Source organism: Dryobates pubescens, chromosome 4 (assembly GCF_014839835.1).
Source record: "Dryobates pubescens isolate bDryPub1 chromosome 4, bDryPub1.pri, whole genome shotgun sequence".
Lineage (NCBI taxonomy): Eukaryota > Metazoa > Chordata > Aves > Piciformes > Picidae > Dryobates > Dryobates pubescens.
In genome coordinates this window covers 41,650,256-41,672,878 of record NC_071615.1, presented here as the reverse complement: position 1 = coordinate 41,672,878, position 22,623 = coordinate 41,650,256, and the positions used below count along the sequence as shown (strand labels likewise).

Here is a 22,623-nt window from a genome sequence, read left to right as displayed (position 1 = left end):
TCTCTCTGGGTCTGGTTTGCTCTCTGGTTTGCTGAGGTAGCTCTGGGTCAGGTCCATTTTTAAAAAAGGCACCTAGAAAGATGTTGGAGAAAAGTTCTGTCATTGGGAAGAGCCTGTTTTGGACTGCTAGTTAAGGGTGTTCCAGACCAATGGGCACTTCAGTAATGGGTAAGAAAAAGAAATAAATCTTTGCACAGTTGTCCTGTCCTGTAGAGGAATGAGGCGAATATGCAGTTTCTTTTCAGGGATGCAGGCTTCTGAATATACTGTGTCTGTTGCAGAGCATACTGTTGCTTTCTGTCAGAAAATAAAGCAGCTTCACAATGCTATTGCTAGCAGTGGATGCTTCTCAGAGAAAGAGTGGAGGCAGCACATTCTGGATGTTGGTTCCTCTTTCAGTTAATTAAAAGCCCCAACTCAGGAATTCAAGGGACATAGAAATATCCCTGATTGATACCAAAGCTACTGGTTGCTTTGGCCAGAGATTAGATTCATGTCAATTACGAGTAACCCAGCAACTTAAGATCTACCACAGGGAAGCTGGCACACTGTGGATGTTTTCTGTGTTACTGTAGATACCTCTGCTTTCTTCTGCCCCAATGGTAATTTTCAGAGGGTCATATTCCTACTTACACAAAGTGTAACCTGCACAAGCTAATGCCCTCTAAACAAGGACTCCCAGCTGCTTCATGCCTATAAGCATATAAATATTTATAACACTCCAGGGTTCCTTTCACGCTGAAAATAAAGGTAGCACTTCTCTGGTGTTAAAATATATTACCCAGGAGATAAGTGGCTTATTTAAGTATTTAGGGAGATGGGTGAGAGAAGTAGAAAATTGACCATAATATTGGTTGGAAGATCCACTGAGTTCAGAGGGCCTTACTGTTTCCTGGAAACTCCTGCTGGGAAGTGACGTAGAAGTTGATAGTGCTGTGTTTAGCTATCATGAGATGATTAGTTAAAAGCTGTAATAAATGTGAAATATATTAGCTGACACACACAGAGGTTCATGGACACTGGCTAAATTTGCTAGCAATGGGTAATGTGCACCAAAGATTGTGACGTCAAACCAGGATGCAAGTGGTGCTTTTGGGGAGACAAAGCAGGGGGAGTCTATACAAGTGACTCGCTCAGGGCCACATGTGAAGTCAGTGGTTCACCCCTGTGACATCTCTGGTGCTTTATCTTTGCCTGTCCCAACTCTGTGAAATCACAAGTCCAAATGTATTCTGACCCAGCCTGCTGGGAGTCATTTCCCACCCTCAGAAACTGGAGGAAAGTCAAATAAACAGCATGAGGGGCTCAAAGCCAAGATGCCAGTGTAGTGTCACCTGTGTGAACTGCAATTCTGCTGCTGATCTGCAGCACAACCCTGCCATAGCCTCTCTGCCCCATTGCATCTGCCTCACCATAAAATGAGAGCAATGGTAACGCTGAGGCACCGCACTCCTGCGTGATCAGTGCAGGCTGCTTAAGCAAGGGCTGCGTAAGGGTCTGAGCAAGTGCTGGGAGCCTACCTTGTTAATTAGCAATACGAAAAGAGTGTCTCTTGAGTCAGGCTGCTCGGGTGCTGCCTTGCTCTTCAGTACACGCTGCTGTCACTTGGGGGCCCCTTGCATCCTCCTCCTCATCTGCTGCTGGATTTATATGGAGCATGCTGAGAGCAGCCTGGTTTTCTTCCAGCGAAAATAAATTATTTCATGGACCACTCAAGATTCCGATAAATGAAGCGTGCCTTGATGTCGTTTTAGAGTAATATCTGTAGTGAAATTGGGAAAATACATTGGACCAGTGTTTGTGTTTTGCTTTGTTCAGGTTAATTTTTGTTGCTCATGCTGTGATTAAAGGGTCTGACTGAACACAAAACCCACATTATGCCTAGATGGGATTTCAATGAAATACTTAATTCTTCCCTTAAAGTCAAATTATTTTTAATGGAAGATGGCAGTGTAGTAAATGAATTCTCTAACCCTTACCTTTTTTAGGCAGTAATTATTACAGCTAATGACTCTGATTGGCCTTGGTTTTGCATAATTTTTTTTCTTTCCTGACATAATAGACTGATCTTTCTCTACCTTGAAATTGATAAACCAGGCAAGGACAAGCAGAAAAGCCTTACACAAATCTCACCATTGGGGCACTTCATCCTGTTAATCTGCATACAATCACCCAAAAGGTTTTTGTGAAAATGTTTCTGCTTGGTGAGATGCTGAAGAGGGAACACCGAATACCATCTTCCAGAACAACCATTGTTACTGTCCTTTCAGTGAGAGAGCTTTTGCCTTCCTGGTGCTCCCTGTTGACTTGCTGCCAGCTGCTTATGTATGTAATGTATGTATGGGTATGCTTAAAATCCATTCCCATATATGTGGAGATTGATGGTGTGTACAAATACAGCACCATGCATCACAGACGTGTCCCGTACATGCTGCAGTTTGGAGTACCAGTGAGCACAAGGAAATGAGGATTTGGGCAGAGGGAAAAAAGAGAATTGGAGAGATTTATTTGTCTGGATAAACCTTCCTGTTACTGAATAGCTTTAATGTTGCCCCTATTTCTTGTTCTTCCTCTCTTCCTCTTTTGCTGCTTCTTCCATTGAAGCTTTTCAAATACATAGGCAACAAAAACCTACGGCTGGGGAAATGGAAGATTACAATTATGCATCAGCGTTGCTGTAACGCGGCTGCTCAGTAATGTCCCCTGGGAGTGTTACAATGAATATCTGACATTAATTGGCTCAGTACCTGTATGTCTGACCTTGCAGAAATTTACTAGATCAATTCTACATGTTGTTTTACTGATAAAGAAAACTTCTTCAGGGCAGGGGTTGCATTTTTGGACATGCCTGTACCACAGTGACAACCAGAAGCAGCAGATTCTTGAAACAGGAGATAAAATAATAGGAAGAGGGATCACAAAGTGATCCCCCCCACCTTGTTTGGCCAAGAGCTGTTCCTCAGCAATTTTTAAGCCACCTGAAGCCTTTGTTAGTGCTGGGTACTGTAGACTTAATGCACAGATCTGGGTTTTTTTTCTTGTTTGACTAGTACATGTTTTGCCTTCACGTGTGTTTGACATACTGAATGATATAACTAAACCAGGTTAGAATTAGAGGAACAGCAACTATTGGATGTGCTTGCCTTGAGACAGCTGCCTCTTTTGTGTGGCTCACCGTCTCTGGTCACTGAAGCTGCCAGGAGGATCTTGCAGGGGCCTGTGACCTGCTTTTTGGCAGTGGCTGTGTTTCAACGTGCCCTGTTCAGTCAGCAGCAAAGCCTGGTCTCTGGCTTCAGCTCTCTCTGGGTGCTGGCTGCCTGTGCAGAAATGGATGATGGATGATGTTCCAGCTCCCTTCCGTTTCAGGGAGCCAAGGGGAAAACAGGGCTCAAACCACAGCTTAGCCGAGATTCACACACGGGGCTGTCACTGGGCTTAACTTCCTGTGCGGGTGTTTGTTTCCCAAGGTAAAAAGTTATTCCAGAGGGAGATTTGTAAACGGAATATTGGAAGAGGTGCTCAGAGACAGACACTGCATGACTGTCCCGCTGGTTTTATTGCCTTTGTTGAAGTACAGGAAAGAACCTTTACAGAAGGTGTATCTGCTTCTGTGTTGTGAGAGCGCATGCCGCTACCTGCCTGTCCTTACCTGTCCCCTGCTCTATTCGACCGGCGGGGAATTAAGCAAGCCATCACCTCGGGGACACAGGGACTGGCATCCCCCCCGCCCCCTCCTGCGAATTAGAATGGCACCGCGAATGCCGAGTGCCGCTCACAAAGGGCAGCCCGTACCTCCTCTCTGCCCCACAGCGCAAAGCCCCCTTCTCTATTCTGACCTCCGGCGGCGGGGCAGAGCCGGCGGCGGGCACTGACCGCGCTCTCTCTCTCGCTCTCTTCCCTCTCCTATGCACGGAAGGCCAGCGATGGAGGCGGCGGCGAGCGGGCACGGGAGGAGGCCGGCGCAGCACTGGTGCTGCGGAAGGTGTGGTCACGCAGCCCGGCCCCCGAGCGGCGCGGGAGGTAAGGCTTCCGCGGCTCCGGGAGCGTGGGGCTGGGCCGGCCGGGCCGGGCTCCGGGGTGGCGGCGGCCGCGGCCCCCGGCAGGGCGGGATGGCCCCCGGGGGGCGCGCCTGAGGGGGGCGGCGCGGCGGGAGAGGGGCGCGATGGGCAGCGGCAGGGTGCGGGTGCCCGAGGCGCTGGCGGGCCGCGGCGGGGAGCGGCCGCTGCCCACCTTCGACGTGCCTTACTTCAAGTACATCGACGAGGAGGATGAGGAGGACGAGTGGAGCAGCCGCTCGCAGTCCTCCACCGAGGATGACTCCGGGGACTCTTTGCTTTCCGACAGATATGTGGTGGTGTCGGGGACGCCGGAGAAGATTTTGGAGCATCTCCTCAGCGACCTGCACCTGGAAGCCGCACAGGACAAAGAGACGGGTAAGGAGCGAGACCTGCGGGGAAGCGGTGGCGGCAGCTCCGGGCGGGAACGGGGAAGAGGTCCTGGTCTTTGTGCCGGCAAGAGTGGAGGTCGCTCCTGGGCACCCCCGGACGAAAGTCGGCAGCCAGGGTGATGCTCAGCCCATAGCGATGTGGGGAGGAAGCCGTGAGCGGGGCGTCGGGCCCCGGGGCAGAACTGCTGGTAGTTAGCGGGGCCGCACGTACGGAGCAGCAACCGGAGCCTTTTTGTGCTGGGCTGTCGCGGCTGCCTGGGCAGCGCAGGCTGCGGCGGGCATGGCATGGCACAGCACCTGTGTCTCTCCAGGCAGAAGCTGGCATTCCTTCTAGCCTGCAGCTGTTGTTATATTGATCCGAATACTTGCTGTGCACTTCAGCCTCCTGGTTAACTCCCGGTTGTGCCACCTCCCCACCCCCGGTACTTTGGCACATCTTCTGTTCCATAAGTGCGGCTTATAAGTTTCCTCATAACCCAGGGCACAATGTATAGCCTGATATTGTACTTGTGTGTCTTCAATTAGAGATTGTAGTTTGTTCCAGCCTAGAGCAATTATTATATCGATCGAGCTACTTGACATGTAGTTTAATTTTCAGCTGGATCTCTTGCCTATATGCACAGCTTGCTGTCACCTAGGGCTCTTGGGGTAGTTTATCAGAAGTGCCTGCAACCTTCAGTGCATAGATAGTTTTAATGAAAACGGCCAGGCTGGGGAGACTTTCAGAGGTCCTGAATACTGAAGAGCTGAGGAAGGCAGCTGGCTGAAAATGGGGCTGTGCATTTGATCCTTCACAGTAGGGTTAAAACTTATGCTGCCCATATATCTCTCTCGCTGCAAATGAGATTACGGAGAATAAACACACTTTAATCCTTTTAAGTGACTGAAAATATAAATAATGTCTGCAAGTCCCAGAGGAGCGTCGGGATTGGGCTCTCAGAACAACTCATTAGTTTAAAGTGGGACAATAGGCATATTCCTAGTGTGGAGGTGTGGATGCCTTGAAGAAACAGAGAGTGTCTGCTGGTGATATCACAGTATTCCTAGTGCTGCTTTTGTCTGCCTAGACATTAATATTTAGTGCAGAGAGAGGCTGTGGTGGTTTCCCTCAGACTAGTCCTGGGTGTAATTTACTTGAGCCAGCTCTTAGATAGTGTAGTGAGGATCTTTCTTTGGCCCTTTAAGGCCAAATGTTGGATCTAGAATAAGTTTCCCCATTAATGTTTGTTATATGCAGACTGGGGGACATTAGCTGCCCGTTTTTATAGGCTGCTTAATCTTTTTTTTTTTTTTCATGAGCTTACAATCTTAGTGGAAAACAATGAGCTTTTCACTAGTGTTATGCATTATATTTCAGTGTTTCTACATGTAAGGCACTCTTTGCATAAAGCATTAGATGTTGTATACATCCTGCTACCTTTTCTTTCTTTGCTCAGCTCTCTCTCCCTCCCATGACTTGGGAGCCTGTTCTTATTGTTGCAGAGAGGGGCTAGTAAACTGCCCTCAAAACAAATGCTAAACCACTGCTTGCCTGGTTGTTAGCAGATGGTAATGTATTTAAAGGTTAATTGGCTTCCCCATACCTCTTCTGCATTATCCTGACTCCTTTTAGAAAGAAACAATTAGCTCTGCCCTGTAGCCAGGGTTAACTGGATCCCGGGGACAGAACAAAGTCGCTGTGCCTTCAGTTTTTTTGCCGTCACAAAGAAGTGTGCTAAACCTTGCCCAGCGGCCCTGCAGTTTCTCAGGGGTAGTTCATCATGTACTGTTTTCCCTTGACTTTATTAATCTGGTAATGCAGAACTTAATAAAAATAAAAGACTTTGACACTTACATTTCCCAGTGTTTCATGTACCAGGTGCCCCTGTAATCATTTTTTGTCAGTCTGTTTCACAGACTAAGGCATTTGGCGTGAGCAAATAGGGGATATAGACATCCTTGTATGTGCACCTGAAGGCATTCTTCTGCTGTTTGTTTGCTTGGATTTGCTGTTCTGTATATTTTTTTTGTAGTTCCAGTCTGGCCCATCTCAGAGACAGTGGAGTTACGGAGTCCTGCAGGCTTGTGTTTTAGCAAGCATAGCTTTGTGGAACATAAAAGGGTGATATTGTTGCACCCAGCTGCTGCTCCTGCTGTCTGTTTGCCAGTTCTAGGATGACTTCCTGCTTTCCCTGCAGCCTTCAGCCCAGTTTGCTTATTTGTGTCTGTAAAGAACATGAGAAAGAGCTGTTCTTACATATGCTGGTGCGCAGGGGGCTGTTCTGTTTGACCCTTTGCACTGTTTCCCAAGGAGGGATGCTCTGAATGTTTTCATTCCCACCCTTTGTATAACAAATCATAACTGCAAACCTCGATGGTAGTTAAAAAATGCCACTATTTCCTGGGGCTGTCATGGTCACGGAACACTGCTTTTTATAAACACTGATACGGCTGAGCAATGTGCCATGCATTGCTCCCAATCATCCTCCATTTTCTAGCCCAAGTTGTCAGGTACCACTTGCAGCTGGGAGAGTAAAGACAAGCTTTGGAGGTGCTTTGGAATAAATTTAACTGGGATGCTGCCCAGGGCTCAAGGCTACCTTCAGCTTCTGCTAAACCCGTAGCAAGATAGTTTAAGAATTCTGTTGCAGGATCATGGAATGGTTTGGGTTGGAAGGGACCTCTAAAGGTCATCTAGTCCAACCCTTCTGCAGTAAGCAGGGACATCCTCAACTAGATAGACTTGCCCAGAGTATCCTCTGCTCTACTAAACAGGCGAGGACCCGATCTGCAGACTCATCCCATTGTCTGTGACTTGACTAAACACTGTTACAATGACTGAGGAAGCTAAGGAGGGCACTGTGTATGCACAGGTAAGCTAGTCAGTTGCTCAGCTGACTTCTGTAGGCAAGGATGTCTTAAAAGTTTGAGGTTTGCAAGACTCTAACATATTTAATAACTGTTTAATGATTGAGGGGATTTGGTGATGACTGTGTCAGGAAGTATATGTGAGCTTTTGAGGCATCATCTTTGATTTGGGCTCGCCAGCCTTTGATGTCAAAGGGAGAAAGTTTTCATTTCACTGACTTATCATAACCTGTAGTCTACCAGCCTTCAAGAAGACTGTTCTTGTTTCCTACCATGGGATGGGTGGAAATTTTAAATGTCTGTAATGAACAGCTTCTCTGAGTCATCTGGAAGGCTGTGGGAATCACTGGGAGATGTCTGCTGAGTTTGTACTTCAGAAGGTAGTTGGAAGTTTTAAGAACTGACCAGAGTAAGACATTTGAAATGTGTCAATATCCAGACATAAAATGCAAGGCATATCTCCTGGGCTAATCCTTATCAAGGATGGAGATTTGGAGAATTTCTAACAGGCTAAATCTCAGGCTCTCTAATCCCATCCCATTGACTGCGACGTGACTTTCAGAATTGCCCTTTACTGCTAAAGCTTTTATTTCTTGGGCATTAGCAGCAGCATTTCCATCTCTAGACATTATACTGATCTAGGCCTTGGAGTATCCTCTGATTGGTCTTTATTCTTGCCTCAGAGTGGTTGCATTCAGCATTTGGCAGCCTCTGGAATGGTACAATGATCATCACATCCACTGCTGCTTCTCCAGGCTTGCCTGGATCTCTTGGAGCATTATCTTGAGGCAGCTGCAGCGGAACGTAATCTCCCTCATGACATCTGATGACATTATCTGTCTTTTACCTCCCTACTGTGGGATTCCCTTTAGGAGATGAACAGGGTGAAGAACAGATTGATTTGTGAAGGTCTTTGAGAGCAAGAAGCAGTGGGGAATTGAGATATGGAGAAAGGATGTAACTGAAGAAGGGTATGACTGGAGCAATGTGATGTTGTCGGCCTTAAATGATGTATGTTTTTAGTCAGCTGCGTGAAAGGCATTGTGGCAAGGCAGGAGGCATGGTAATTTTGCTAGGTTGTCACAGAAGTTAGATGGCAAATGATGAAAGGACTTGAGAAGGGTTAACAAGATAGAAAAACAGGATGAATCCTCACGATGCAGCTAAGATAGATGTTTGGGAAGTTATAAATATTGTCTGGATTTCTTAGGAATAGGGGAAAAAAAGGAGTAGTTATCTTCATACCATGCTATGTCACCACATCTGGGACTGTGCATGATCATTGGATTAGTGGGAACTCTTCCCCTGTCATGCAGAAGCAGTTTTAGCTTTAGGATTGTAACTTGGCATCTAAGAAGGGCTTTCAGACCATGACTGTTTTCCTAGAAGTACTGCATAGTTAATTGGTTAGTTTTCCCATTCTGTTTCTACACCTGCACCCATGACACTGCTTTGATGTTAGGTAATGGCATCCCTCTGTGGAGCTTTATGTCACCTTTTAAGAGAAGGGTGCTATTTTGCATGAGCTGACTGTAGTCAGCTCCTAAATGATGTTGCAGAAAAGGGCTACAGCTCTGCTTTTTCTAGGGGTTGTCTTTTGTTTAACAATCCAAGAAAAAAAATCAGATTGCTTTATGATATTTTTATTTGTTTCTTAGCTATAAAGGATGTTGTTAAGACTTTTGCTCACTAAGCACAGTCATGACTGTACTCAACTAGTCATTACTGGTGAGTAAAAGTTGTTTAAAAACCTTACCCTGACTGCCACACAATCAACATCAATGTAGCTGATATGCGTGGTCTGGTGTCAAGGAGAATAAGTATTTGCTCAACGCTTTGTGGTCCCCTCTTCCAGTTTTTAGGATGGAAAGAATAAATGCCTCCTAGCCCTTCCTCTTACCAATCCTATGTAATGAAATGTTTGCTGTCATTATTTTGAGGGATTTTGTAAGCTTTTGCCCAAAGTCTTCAGAAAACTTGAACTGGGTGGGCTAAATATGTTGTTGTCATACCCAGAGGAGAGGAGCAAGAGTTCAGCAGAGTGCATAGAGCAACATCAATGTAAGACAGCACAAAAGCTAAAATCATAATTTATCAGGCAGTGATAGGACTAGGGGGAATGGAATGAAGCTGGAGGTGGGGAGATTCAGGCTGGATGTGAGGAAGAAGTTCTTCACCGTGAGAGTGGTGAAGCCCTGGAATGGGTTGTCCAGGGAGGTGGTTGAGGCCCTGTCCCTGGGGGTGTTTAAGAGCAGGCTGGATGAGGCTCTGGCCAGCCTGATCTAGTGTGGGGTGTCCCTGCCCATGGCAGGGGGGTCGGAACTAGATGATCCTTGTGGTCCCTTCCAACCCTGACTGATTCTATGATTCTATTCTATGATCTTGGTGTTCAGTGTGAGAGAACCTGGGGAGATTCTTGCACAGGAACATTGCTTCATGCAGCATGAGTCTAAACTGTCTCAAATTGGAGTGTCAGTAGAAGTAGGTTTAGAATAAATCAATAAAATGAATAGTAACAAATCACCAGGATCAGATGTTACTCCCCAAAGACTTCAAAAGGAACTCAGATATGAAATTGCTGAACTCCTAACAGTGGTGTGTAATTTATCATATAAATCAGCTTCAGTGCTAGGGGAAGGTGAAAAATGTGATGCCAATTAAAAGAAATGGTTCTGTTTAGGGAACATCTAAGCAATAACATTTTCCCAATACATTATTCCAGCATGAACTGGCACTGTAGTCAAAAGCAGCAGCTCAGCCTTCCCTGACCAGTCATTCCTGCTACTGCCTTGATTCCTCTGTGCTTCTGTAGCCTGACATGTAATTCTCTAGCAGTCCTGAGTGGCAAGCTGGTCCTAGTTGAGGCTAATATAGGAAATATGAAGTTTGAGAGTTTCAAGATGAATCACTCCTCTCATCCATTTGTTTCTGTCAGTCATACAAAGTTTGCCCCAGACACAGGAAAAGGGTGGCAGGGAGTATGAGATGCTCAGTGGAGGACATCAGGGGAGGAGGACTGCTGCTGCTTGCAGGAATTTAATGAGATGCAAAACTGCAGCATAAAGTTATGCTTTTGTACTGGTAAATTGGGTGACAGTACAGTAAAAACAGAAGGAAGAAATACATGCAGAAATGTTGTACTGAGGGGAGGTAAATGTTATTTTTTTCAGAGGTAAGTCAGATCTTGTGTGTCCTGTAGAGCTGTTAAGGATTTGAAGGAATAGGAAGGTATATATGATCTGGCCTGACTATATCTTATGATTCCAGAATGCTCTTGATAAAGTCCCTTGCCAAAAATCCTTAAAGAAATGTAATGCTCCTTTTTGATAAGGAAGATGTTTTTCAGTACTGATGATGACTTAAAAGATAGTAAATGAAAGGTGAGAGTGAATTATCAGTGTCTCCACTGAAGACTGGGTGCTGCTGACTTGGGGACAAAAACTGACCTAACACCATGTGCTGGTAGTATTAAATGTTTGAGGGTCTCATGCTAAATGAAGCAATGATTTCACCTTTGGTGGCCATGCAAGATTATATGCTTCTACACCTTACTATCCCCAGCTCTGACTTGTGTGTTGTCCTGTCACCATCATACTGACAAACTTTGCTTAGGTGTCTCTGCAAGGTGAGATTAGGTCAGGAAGCTGATCCAACTCAAAAATAGCTTCATGAAAGTATTAAGCATGGGGCAGTATAGCACTGGGAAAATAAGTTGGGAGTGAAGGCCCTCAAGCCAGCCCTGTGGCTGAAGAAAGATGAAAGGAATAAGAGTCTTTGCGACTGTGTGATGAAATTGCAGATTAGATCCAAGTTTGAAAAGTGCCAAGTAATGCATTTTCTAACATGGAGAAAAGGAAATCCTTATTATACATATGCAGCAGAGGTGCTGAACTGGATAATATCATGCTGAAAATAGGTCTTTGGAGATAGTGTGGAAAGTTCTTGGAAATTTTTGATCAGCATTGATCAAAAAGGCAAACAGCATTTGGGACAATGAGGAAAGAAGACAAGCAAGAACCATAGTGATACCATTGTACTACTGTGTAATGTGCTGTGTGTAATACAGATCCTTCTTCTTTTCCAGTTCAAGGTTGTCAATGTTAAAAAACAAAACTTGAAAAGGACTGCAAGGGTGATTAGCAGTATAGATTAAATACAACTAAGAATAAATAGCCTAGGTACGGTCATCATAGAAAAGCAATTTCTAGGAGGGAGGCGTGTGGCGATCTAGGAAACTGTGAATCGTGTGAGGAAGGGGAGTGTGGAAAGAATGGGAAGTGTTTTGTAATAAAGTTCAATTATTTGGCTTATAACTAATGAGGAGATTTCTTTTTTCTTCCCCATGTGATGCACAGCTGAACTGTGAATGTCATATTTGTGAGGATTTTGTGGAAGCCAAAGTCTGGAAGTGCTTTAAAACAAATCAGGCAAAATCCTGGCGAAAACTCCATCACTGGAGTGGTGTGAATACACCTTCCTGTTTCGAAAGTGTACACTGCCAGTGGCTGGAAGCTGGGAGATTTTATCACAGAAAGATAACTCTGTATCTTAATTTTGTTTTCCTTCCCCTGGGCATCCCCTGTTGGCCCCTGACAAAGACCCGGTTCTCTTTTATGGGGATCTTTGATGTGCAGGCAGCACATCGCAGCTTGGAAGCAATTAGTACCTTACTATAACTTTAGATTCTAGTTCCTTATGGTAGGATGACAGTTGGGTGAGTTACCAGTTCAGTTGGCTACAAAGAGTAAAAACTTTTCTGCTGAATGGCTTTGCAAATGGCGTGGGGGGGCCTGGAGCTGAGACAAGCGAAGCAGCAACCCTGGGATAGCATGAGATGGGGACTGAGACTGTTGGTAGTGACACTAGCTTCTGCTCAGATTGGAAGATCTGACATCCTTCAGTTGTCCTCCTCTTCACTGCCATATGTAGATTCTCCTCTGCTCTGCTTGGTTTTACCCTGTGCCAAGTAGATCTAAGTATCTTAGTAGGAAACTCTTTTTTCCCCCCTTCTTTGGTCGGATTATTTTCTGTCACATTAGTGAGTTGAAGCAGCTTGCAGAAGGAGTGCCATGTCTGGGATTCACTACAGACAGCCTGTCACATACTGTGCTGCCTGAGCTAATAGGAAATGCCAGCGAGGAGAGGATGTCTAAGATGTTGTCTCCTGGCAGGAGCTCAGACAGTTATTTCTGGGAAATGAGGGCTCAGAGCCTGAAAAAGGTTTTGGTTTCTTTGTGTGTTTGTTTGTTTGTTCCTGGTTTTGTTGGGTTTTGCTTTCTTTTTTTCCACTTGGGTACTAAAGTTTGTTTAGGACAAACATTAAGAAAGGCAGAATGCTGTTTCTGGATTGTGTCACTAATGACTGGGAAACTAGAAGCAGTAAGGGGAACGATGGACATCCTTTGTGATCAAGCCTCCATCTTCATCACCAGGATTCTCTCTGTAGAGACTCAGTATTTCTTGAGTTCATCCCTGCAGACACTCTTCATGGTGTAAGCACACCTAGCAGAGTAGACCCTTTCATGGAGGGAGAGGAACTGAGACAGCCACCAGACAAATGCATGGTTTCAGTGTGCCCAGGAGCACCTTTGAACAGCAAAGACATTTTTTGTATCCTGTACAGGAATAGCTTTGGGCACTGATAGGACCCTAAGTTTTGTAGAGTGTTTGTGTCTGAGTCAAATTTGCAGAAGAAAAAGCTATCCCTTATATATGTTAGTCCATTAAATCACAATATTCTTAGTTCCTCAGCTATTTCTATGTAATTATGTGATTCATTACAGCTAGTTGTCACCTTTTGCAATGTGGGAAAGTGGTAAGGAGCTGTCATGACAGCCTAGTGTGAAACCATTTGTTTTGAAGGTGTGTATTATAGACAACATGAGGGGTTTTGATGATCTTAGTGGTTTAAGCAGAAAGGAATTGGAGAGCACAGGTCTAACACTAGTTCCAGAGAACTTTTTAGATCACGAATTTTCTTTTGACAGTGGAAAGGGCTTTTAATCTTTCCCTTTTTTTTTGAGTTATAAAAGGCAGAATGTGTTAATTTCCTGTACTGCAAAACAGACTTGGATGATATAAACGTTTTGATGAGGTACCTGGAAGGCAAATTGTTTTAACACTGGGAATTTGGTAAAGTTCCTGGAAAGCTAATGTGCCCCTAAAGGACTTTAATCCCTTGTTTGTGAGATGACTTTTGTCCTAATGACATTGGAAGTCTAGATGATATAAATCATCAAACCAATGGAGTAAGTATTTCACATGTGCAAAAGGATCTGTGGTCATTTATACCCCTGAACTAATAGATGCATTAAGTAGCTAAGATTATAATGAGAAGTGTTTGTATATTTGAGAAATACTTAAGTAGAACTTTTTTCAGAATGGTGCTTTTGAGTATTCCTGATTTTCTGGTGGTGTTAAGGGGAGAATGAGCATGGAAAGGATAAAAATATACTTGCAGGGTTTTATTTTATGGAAATGCTTTTAGCACAAGCCCTGCGAGGAGAGGCTGAGGGAGCTGGGATGGTTTAGCCTGGAGAAGAGGCTCAGGGGAGACCTTATTGCTGTCTACAACTACCTGAAGGGTGGTTGTAGCCAGGAGGGGGGTGGACTCTTCTCCCAGGCAACCAGCACCAGAACAAGAGGACACAGTCTCAAGCTGCACCAGGGGAAGTTTAGGCTCGAGGTGAGGAGAAAGTTCTTCACTGAGAGTTGTTAGCCATTGGAATGGGCTGCCCAGGTAGGTGGTGTATTCACCATCCCTGGAGGTGTTCAAGAGGGGATTGGACGTGGCACTTGGTGCCACGGTCTAGTAGGCATGAGGTGTTGGGTGACAGGTTGGACTTGATGATCTTTGAGGTCTTTTCCAACCTTGTTGATTCTATGATTGTATAGAAAAAGGAATCCTAGAATGCCAGGTTGGAAAGGATCTCAAGGATCATCTCATCATGAGGTCTTGGGTGACAGGTTGGACTTGATGATCTTTGAGGTCTTTTTCAACCTTGGTGATTCTGTGATTCTGTCTAGTTAGAAAAAGAGTAGGAGGGGTTGCCTCTGCCTTAGCCTGAGTGTGACTGGTCAGCATCAAGTCTAGCTTGTGTTGTATGCTATATGATTAGTAATAACTGGTGTTCCCAGGTCAGAAGACTGGGACTGAGAACTGTAAAGACAAAAAGGAAAACTGAGACACTGCAGAGCAGTGGTGCCAAATAGATCTCTCTTAACAAGGGAGATTGATTCCTTGTGTGGCCTGAATTCTGTGCTGAAGGTTGGGTCTTCTGTGGCTGTAGGTCTGAAGATGGAGCAGACCACATCCCTTCTTTTGCAGTTAATTTCATACTGGCTCTAGTGAGCCATAAGAACACTAGAGGCAAAGGAAGTCACCACTGGCTTAACAAAAAGTCATAGCCAAGTTCTGAAATGTGTCTGACCTGTGGTAAGTCTTGCTGACTTACTGTCTACTGGAGGCACGTTCTTCTGCAGCAGTGGGATCAACTCACCAGGTGTGAAATGTATGAAAGGCGAGGACAGCCCCTACTGTGAAGGTGCCACAACTTTCTAGGTCCTCTAAGCTCCTGTGCTTCCTCAGAGTGTGGCTCATTGAAGATAACTAATTATAAAACATGTACAGTTATCTCAAAGCTGCTGTTTCTGGTAGAGGAAAAGTGAGACCTGATTTGTAAGAAAGTAGTGGAAGAGGAATGGCAACAGATGGTGTGTGGGTTGGCAGGTCAGTTATCTGTGAGAGTAGGAACTGGAAATGCAAAACTGAAACATCAGTGTTGGTGCTTTCTGTGAGGTGTGTGCATGTCCTGTTCTTTCAGCAGTAGCCACAAACCGTGCAGTCCTTCATGAACTGCAATCATGGGGCCCTTCACCACAGATCTCCAACCTTTCCAGGATATTTGCCCATTCTTACTACTTAGCATTGTTCTCTTTCCTTCTTAAGTCTTTTTACTTGTAAACCCTGACCTGCAGACTGTTGAAAAACTGGACATTGTCTTCAGTCCTCTCTTTTTGTGTTCCTCTTCCACAACACAATGACTCACCACCTGCTGGCATGAGTAGAGGTGTTTGCCCATTAGTGACTCCTGTGTTGCAATTAGCACTGTGTGATGGCTATTAAGTCTGAAGGTCATTCTCAGAATACAGCAAAGCAGTCCTTCCCAAGAACAGACTCTCTGTAATGTTATAAAGCTTGGAGATGGTGCTCTGGAATTCAGATTTTTTTGGAAGGAGGCTTTCACGCACTGGGGGAGGCTTTATGCAAGACTGCTCAAAACATAAAACTGTATCTTGACATACTTGCTGCATCTTTTGAGTGCGAGAATACAGTTCACACACTGTCTTCAGTGTTTGAATTCCAGTGTTTCCAGTGTCCAGAATTACAATAATACAATGATTTTCTTGTGAGATTAACATTTTCTGAGGAATATAAAGAGCGTGTTCATTCCTCGCCTACAGGATGGAAGGATGGAGTCACTGAAGACCTGTGCTTTGAGGTTGTGTAGTAAAGCATCTGAAAGAAATCTGTTCTTCAAAGCTGCTTTTTTCCTCTTGTGAACTAAATTTACCCTCATGCTGTTAATTCCTCCTTCCCTCACAAGCCTTCTTAACATGCCCTGAGTTCAAACGTTTTCATGGTGTTATGGAAGTAGCAGCCTCAGTCTTTTTGTGAGCAAAAGCAGGGCTGGTTTTGGCTATAGCCAGACTACAATTATTATTCCTTTCCTAAGCTCACTGTCATGCTGCCTGTTAACTACTGTTGGGTGATACCTTGTTGTGTAGTGTGCTGATGCAGTCGTTTTCTTTCCCACCTTACCATTTTTCTGTACATTCCTGTGCTCAAAGGATGCTTGGGGTATTTAAGAACAAAAAGGCACAACCCAAGACCTATTTGTGAAGTGTTGATTTGAATAGATTTCTGCCTATTTCCCCTATGTGTAGTGCCAGATGAGGCTTTCTACCAGCTCTTAAGACCTCTCTTAATAGCTGCCAACCCTGAGCTGTGTTACCACTTTCTCTGCTTGCTGAGAATAAATGCATTTGCTTGATAAAGTCAGTCTGTGGCATTAGCAAACTGTTGCCAGCAAGTGCAGTGGAGCTTGGCTTTGCCTTGTCCTAATACTGCCTGCTGCCTTCTCTGTCATGTCCAAGGAGAAAGAAGAAAAAGGAGGAGAAAGAGCAGCTGCTGCAGCAGTGATGGAAGGCCAGATTTACTGTGTGCTGGGTGAAGTTGTTGGGGGATTCTGGTGTGGTTTATATTACCTTGCTAGGTTTTTATTTTAGTGGGTATGTCAGAAAATCAACTGCTGGATCTAGGAATAGCTGGTTGTAGAAGGAGTACTTTTCTGAGAGTGGAGGGGCCTGTCTAAAAAGGAGATAATGGAGCAGAGTGCTGTTGGCATAAATTCAGAAGCCTTGTGCATTAACTTCAATTTGTAAACTCCTAATGCAGGCTTTAAATTTCTGTTGCTTTTTTAGAAGGAAAGGCTTGATCTCATTTGGTATCATTTGGGGTATGTAACACCTTTTAGGAGAATCTGTGTGGTTGGCATTGGAGACAGCCTTGCCTGTTTGTTAGGGGTTTTTTTAAGTCAGTTTTGGTCCTTTCAGAGGTTGAAATAGGAGTAAAATTGCAGCACTTTGACAGTCAAAGGTTTCTCCTGAGATGTTAGTTACTGTGGTGGAGTATAGCTGGTTCTGGCAGGAAGAGCTTTTCAGAATAGCATCAGTTACTACAATAAAGTGAATTGCTCGTCCCATCTTTCAGACAAGGTGAAAAATACCTATGTGCGTTGTAGCTGTGGCAGCAGCTCACATCGCCATCTCCTGAGCCAGGCTGAGATCATGAGATGACCTTGTATCAGTGCAGAAGTGCTTGTGATACGCTTCCAAAGCCAAATCAGAATTGAAAATGTGATGGCTTGTTTTCAAGGACACCAAGAGCAAAAACATTCTGAGGTGAGAGGATGGGGAAGATAGATCAATGCAAATAAAGTAGCAGCATTTATGGATCTAATGTTAATGGAAGCAAATAAAAACCCTAGGCTTTCTTGTGACAGCATTCGGGATGAATTGAGATTTTACTCCTTTGCTTCAACTTCAGTTTTGATGGAGATATAAATTGCCAGAATCAGGGATGTAATCATAGAGAAATCATGCTGTCTGACCTGGGACTGCTAGAGGCCTTTATACCTCACCTTCTATTGCTTTTCAATTTCTTTCCTTTTTTTTTTCCTCTACCCTACATCTCCCTCCTGCAATTATCCCTGCTCCTACCAACAAGGCTCTACTGATTCCCCAAGGAGCATTTCTTTTACTCTACCAGCCCCCATCTTTTAGGATTTAGGGCTAGTTGACCCCTCCCTAAGAACCACTGCAGCTAAAAAGAAAAAAAAAAAGAAGAAAAAGAAAGCCAGATACTGTTTTTGTTCTTTCCAGTCATGAATTCAGAGCCCTGTCATCAATGCAATAAGGAAACCCTTGTTAGGTTTGATTGCCTGCCCTGATAGGAGCCTTGTCCATGGGGTTTTGTTGTCACTGTTAGTACATCATGGGGGATGCACAGCCACAAGCTGGAAGCAAACAAATAACAGCAGAAAAATAATCACAAACAAATAGCATTTGTCAGATCCCCGTTGTGAAGGAATTTCATGTAAAGCCTTAAAGCAGCAGTGAGCATGCAGTGCTGCCCCACAGCATGAAAACCACCAAGAACAGGGAAATGCTTGCAGATAGAAGAGATCAACATAGAATCAGCAAGGTTGGAAAAGACCTCCGAGATCATCAAGTCCAACCTATTACCTAGTACCTAACACCTCATGACTAACTAAATGCTGTAATATGCAGGTGGAATGTTTCCATCCTACTGTGTGCCAGGAACAGTTGCAGGGAGGCAGCAAGTGGGTGATTCAGAAATTCAGCACACACAGGCTCCTCAAACTCCACCTTCAGCTGCATGGGCATGAACAAAGCGGCTGTGTAGGGCTGGCTGAGAATTCTTAGGGCAGGCAAAGAGACGCAGACCTCTGGCCCTCTTGAGCCCGGTCTGACTGTGAGGAAACGGTCCTTGCTGTGCTGTGGACTCCTTTCTGTATTCTCCCTACTTACCCAGAGGAAGGGTGTCCCCCTGAGCAGGGCCTGGGAAGGAAGCAGGCATTGCTCCCTCTTTGTGACAGCGATGGAAGGCTCTTGGGCCACACACAGCTTGCAAACCTGTGCAGAGCAGTGGGCCTGCTCTGTGGGTGTGGAGCCTTTCCCCAGGGCAGTGTGAGAGCATGGGGGAACCATTGCTATCGTGGGACCTCTCTGCCTCATGGACTCCCAGAAGCCCCAAAGCATAGAGATGGAGACTTTGGGATATGGTCAGTTGGGAAACCTGGGCTTGTTGTGCCAGCTAAGTCTAAATATGTAGGCAGGGGAGGGTCTCTACCAGCTGAAGTTTGGATTCTCTCATGTGTTTCCTAGCTCTTCTGTACACTCTGAAATATTTATCTTCTGTTGCAAAGCAACAAGAAAGCATTTGCTGGAGGTCTGTCCTGGTGAACTGTCACTGAGTTGAGGGAAATTTTCTTGTAGTCTCCAGCAGGATGGCCCATCTCTCTAGGCAAAGTTTCAGCACATCATATGGCTTGTTTGTGCAGCTTATGTAAATATTTTGAACAGTTGTTTTTTGCTTTGATGTGTGCATACAGATTGTGTTAGTATTCATGAGAATCTGATCTCCCTACTTGAGTGAGGATTTTGACATGCAGACGGCCCACAGGGCATTTGATTCAACATCTGAGTATAAAGGGAAATCAAAGTTAGAAAAACATGATTTGGGGAAGTTACAAATGCGTTCTTCATAGAACAATAAATCTTCATTAACAACTTTCCAAGTGTCTGAAAAACAAGAAAGTGCCCCCAGTTTTGCAAGAAACTGCTGTACTGGGTTCTTTTTTTGACAAATGGAGAGCATCCAGATTGCCCTAGAGGGTATGGTCATACAGGTCTGGATAAGGGAGTTTATATCAAAGGGTGGGAGCAGTTCTCCAAAGTGCTGGTATTTATAGTGTTAGCAAGCAGGCCAGCTCCTCTGCTGAATCCTTGTGTGATTTGGGAGCGTTCTGGGCATAGATTAGGGCAGAGAGCAGAGAGACTAGGAAAGTCTGCTATAAGACCATACACAAGCTCTGCTGAGGCCAGTGTTTGTGGGGATTTTGTGTTCCCCACTGTAGGGAAGGGCAACTCGGTGCGATCAAGCTCCAAACTGAGCAACAAAAGGGGCAGTTTTTCCATTTAACCTGGAATAATTAGATGTTAATAGTTGGGTTTTTTTGGATACTCTCCTTTCAAATGGGAAGTGAATACACCACCCTGCTAATCTGTGAATCCAGAGATCCACAGGGTTTGACTTGCCTATTCATGATTTATTTACTTTTCAGAATTCAGATGTAGGCCTGGGTGTGATGATTTATTCCTCCTTGTAATTGGATACAGTGATTAAATGAGCTTGCATATTATACTTCATTGTCCTTCTGGGATGTGGACTGCTGCGTCTTTAACACAGCAGCTCCCTAATGGAATTGATTCCAGCTCCTCTACATTCACTGCCATCACTGGTGTGTTTCTAAAAAGAGACTTTATAAAATGGCTTTGAAATACATATTCTTATATGAGAAGTATGGAATTCCCACACTCTTCCTTTAAGATTCTTTGCTGCCTTCTCTGACAAGCATTCTTTAGTGACAACAGACACATGCTCACTGATTTGTAACCTGAAAGAATCTATAGCTAGGTGCTACACCTGGCAGAAGTGTCTGCTGGGCTGCAGCTATGGACAAGTGATTGCAGTTGGAGACTGTCATCATGTAATTGATGATTTTCCACAGTCTAGCCAGAGATGATATAGAAAGGATGCTGCTGTTTAGTAAGGAAAAAAAAATAATTAAAAGTGCATTTTCATAATTGGCTTTAATGACTAACTGAATCAGCAAAGCAGTTTAATGGAAAGAAAAAAAGGCCAATTCATTTGCAGAAACAAAGGCAGAAAGATAAGGAGTTGTCGTTCTACATATACACAGGCATTCAGAAGCTGCAGTGTCTGTGACTGGAGCTATCCAAACACAGAGCCAGGAGACAGTGCTCTGCCCTGGGGATTTATAGGGCCCACTAAGAGAAGGCCGAACAACCTTGTGCAGCAGAGAGATAGGAACAGCAGTGATAGGAAGCCTTGGCTGAGAAACTGGCTATGGACACAGTTTGCAGAATTTTAAATAGGAAGATATCTCAGTGGTGCTAGTAGTTCCAGTGTTTTAGATTGTATCTTTTAATCAAAAAGAACCAGTCCTACCAGCATCAGCTTGAGGTGCTATCATTCCATCTCCTCCAGCTGAGTTATTTCATGTCTACAAACAGAGCCATGTCTAATGGCAGCCTTTACTTCAGTGAGATAATAATTTGTGTCTCTCTTTCTTCTACAGATGCACTTACCTCCCATTACTTACAAGGACATAGTGTCTGAGAATTTTCTACCCTGTCTCAAATTTGGCTGAAATTTGTCAACAGCTTCAAAGGTTACAGGGGCAAGGGACTGACAGACAGTTGGACAGACAGTTGAGCTGCAAAAGGCATGTTCTGTTGGGGGACAAAAAAGAAGAGATGCTGAAGGAAAGTAGAAAGTATCCTGCTGTTTAGCCTACTTAGTTTGAAGAGGGTTTGAAAATTTGATAGGGAGAGGTGATTTGCAGTGGGATCACCATATGAATCTTGCATTTGGTGGTGTGCATTGGAGGCCAAATGCACTAATGTGGTCTGCAGTAAGTAGAATGGGAGTGCGGACACTGAGTTTGCACTCTCAGCTGTGGCAGGTACCTCTGCCTTCCTTTCCCTGTACGCTGGAAAGATAAAGCATGTTGTATGGAAATTATACTAGCACTTATGGGCTGAAATGAGCTATAGAAATGAAAGAAGGCAGCAAGCACTGGTCACAACCAGAGGTTATGTGCAGTGGTGAAACATAGTCATGGTGCAGGTGAGCCGGAGGCCCAGTTTAATACAGTAACTTCTCTGTTACTGCACTTCTGGCTTTACCTTTATCCAAAACACTGCTTTGGATTCATGTATGCTTGTGCAAAAAGGTAGGATTTGCATCTTGGCTAAGGAGATTCCTCTGTGCCCTGTGGAAAGTCCAAGGAACAGCTGTCAGTGTCAATGAAGGGGTAAAACCAAAAAGAACAATTTCTACAAGATACAGAATGCTTCTCTTGCATTAGATATTTACCAGTGTGTGCATGAAAGATACAGACCCTGTGCTGGCCCAAAGTTATGCCTGTCTGAGAATCGTATTCTGCATGCATTTTTTGTGACTAAATCAATAAATAGGTCTAAAACTCCAAAATAATGGGAAAAGTGAACCTACACCTTTAGAAAACTACTCCACTGGGCTTTCATCCAGTAATTGTTTAACATCTCCACTTTATTTAACTGCAATAAGCAAGGCCGTCAAATCAAATCCCTGGGTAATTATGGTGCAGCTGAATCAAGGATCTAATGCTGAGCTCCCCAAGGAGCCAAAATAGGTTGAAAATTATCAGAATAAAGGTATTCATTCTCAAAAGTGTAATGTGTATTGCAAGCAGCTGAAGGTCCTTTCACAGGAACACAGTTCTGCTGCTGCAGGGCAATGAGGCCATGCAGGTATTTTCATACTCCCAAGCAGCTGCACTCCAGATAATGTCTGTTCCTTGTATCTTAAACCCCTGTATGATCTTTAAACCATGCAAGCAAGAACCTTTGTTACTCTTTCTGCTTTCATTCTGCTGTCAGTACAGGGCTGTACTGACAAATCTGATAGTTTGAAGTTGTTAGATGTTCTTAATACATACACAGACTATGTACAAGGCTTTTTTTTTATTGCTGTCTTCCATTAAGTTGTAATAATGAAGAGAAAAGCTGCCTTTAATTACACCTTAACCTGTCATGGGAAAGATTTGAGTGTCTTGGTATAGCAAGTACAATTTCAGGTTCATAATTTAAGGACATACATTATGCAAATAAGTCTACAATTAGTGTAACACTGTGTTCTAACAGCCCCGTCGTGAAACTCATCAGGTTTTTTTGGAGCCCATTCACCACACGAGAAAGCAAAATGCAGCTGCCTTGTGAGTGTTCTGACACTGGTTGTTCTGAGGCTGTGTGTGAATATAAGATCCAAGTATGGTTCCATTTGGTTTTCAGGTTCTTCTGGATGTCATGTGCCTCCTGCCACCCCCTTACCAGGACAAGGAGGTCTCTGCTGTGCATTGCAGTTGTTTAGACATTGCATAAGTTATGTCAGAGGTGTT

At 44.4% G+C, this 22,623-nt stretch overlaps 1 protein-coding gene across 1 annotated transcript in view; it reads left to right on the top strand.

The window, feature by feature from the left end:
- Positions 1-22,623, top strand: part of RAPGEF5 (Rap guanine nucleotide exchange factor 5) — a 174,622-nt gene that overhangs the window by 98,743 nt on the left and 53,256 nt on the right. The window contains exons 10-11 of the mRNA XM_054161174.1: positions 3,917-4,020; positions 4,345-4,433. Of these exons, the coding sequence (XP_054017149.1) occupies positions 3,917-4,020; positions 4,345-4,433 (193 nt within the window). The remainder of the gene's footprint in view (positions 1-3,916; positions 4,021-4,344; positions 4,434-22,623) is intronic.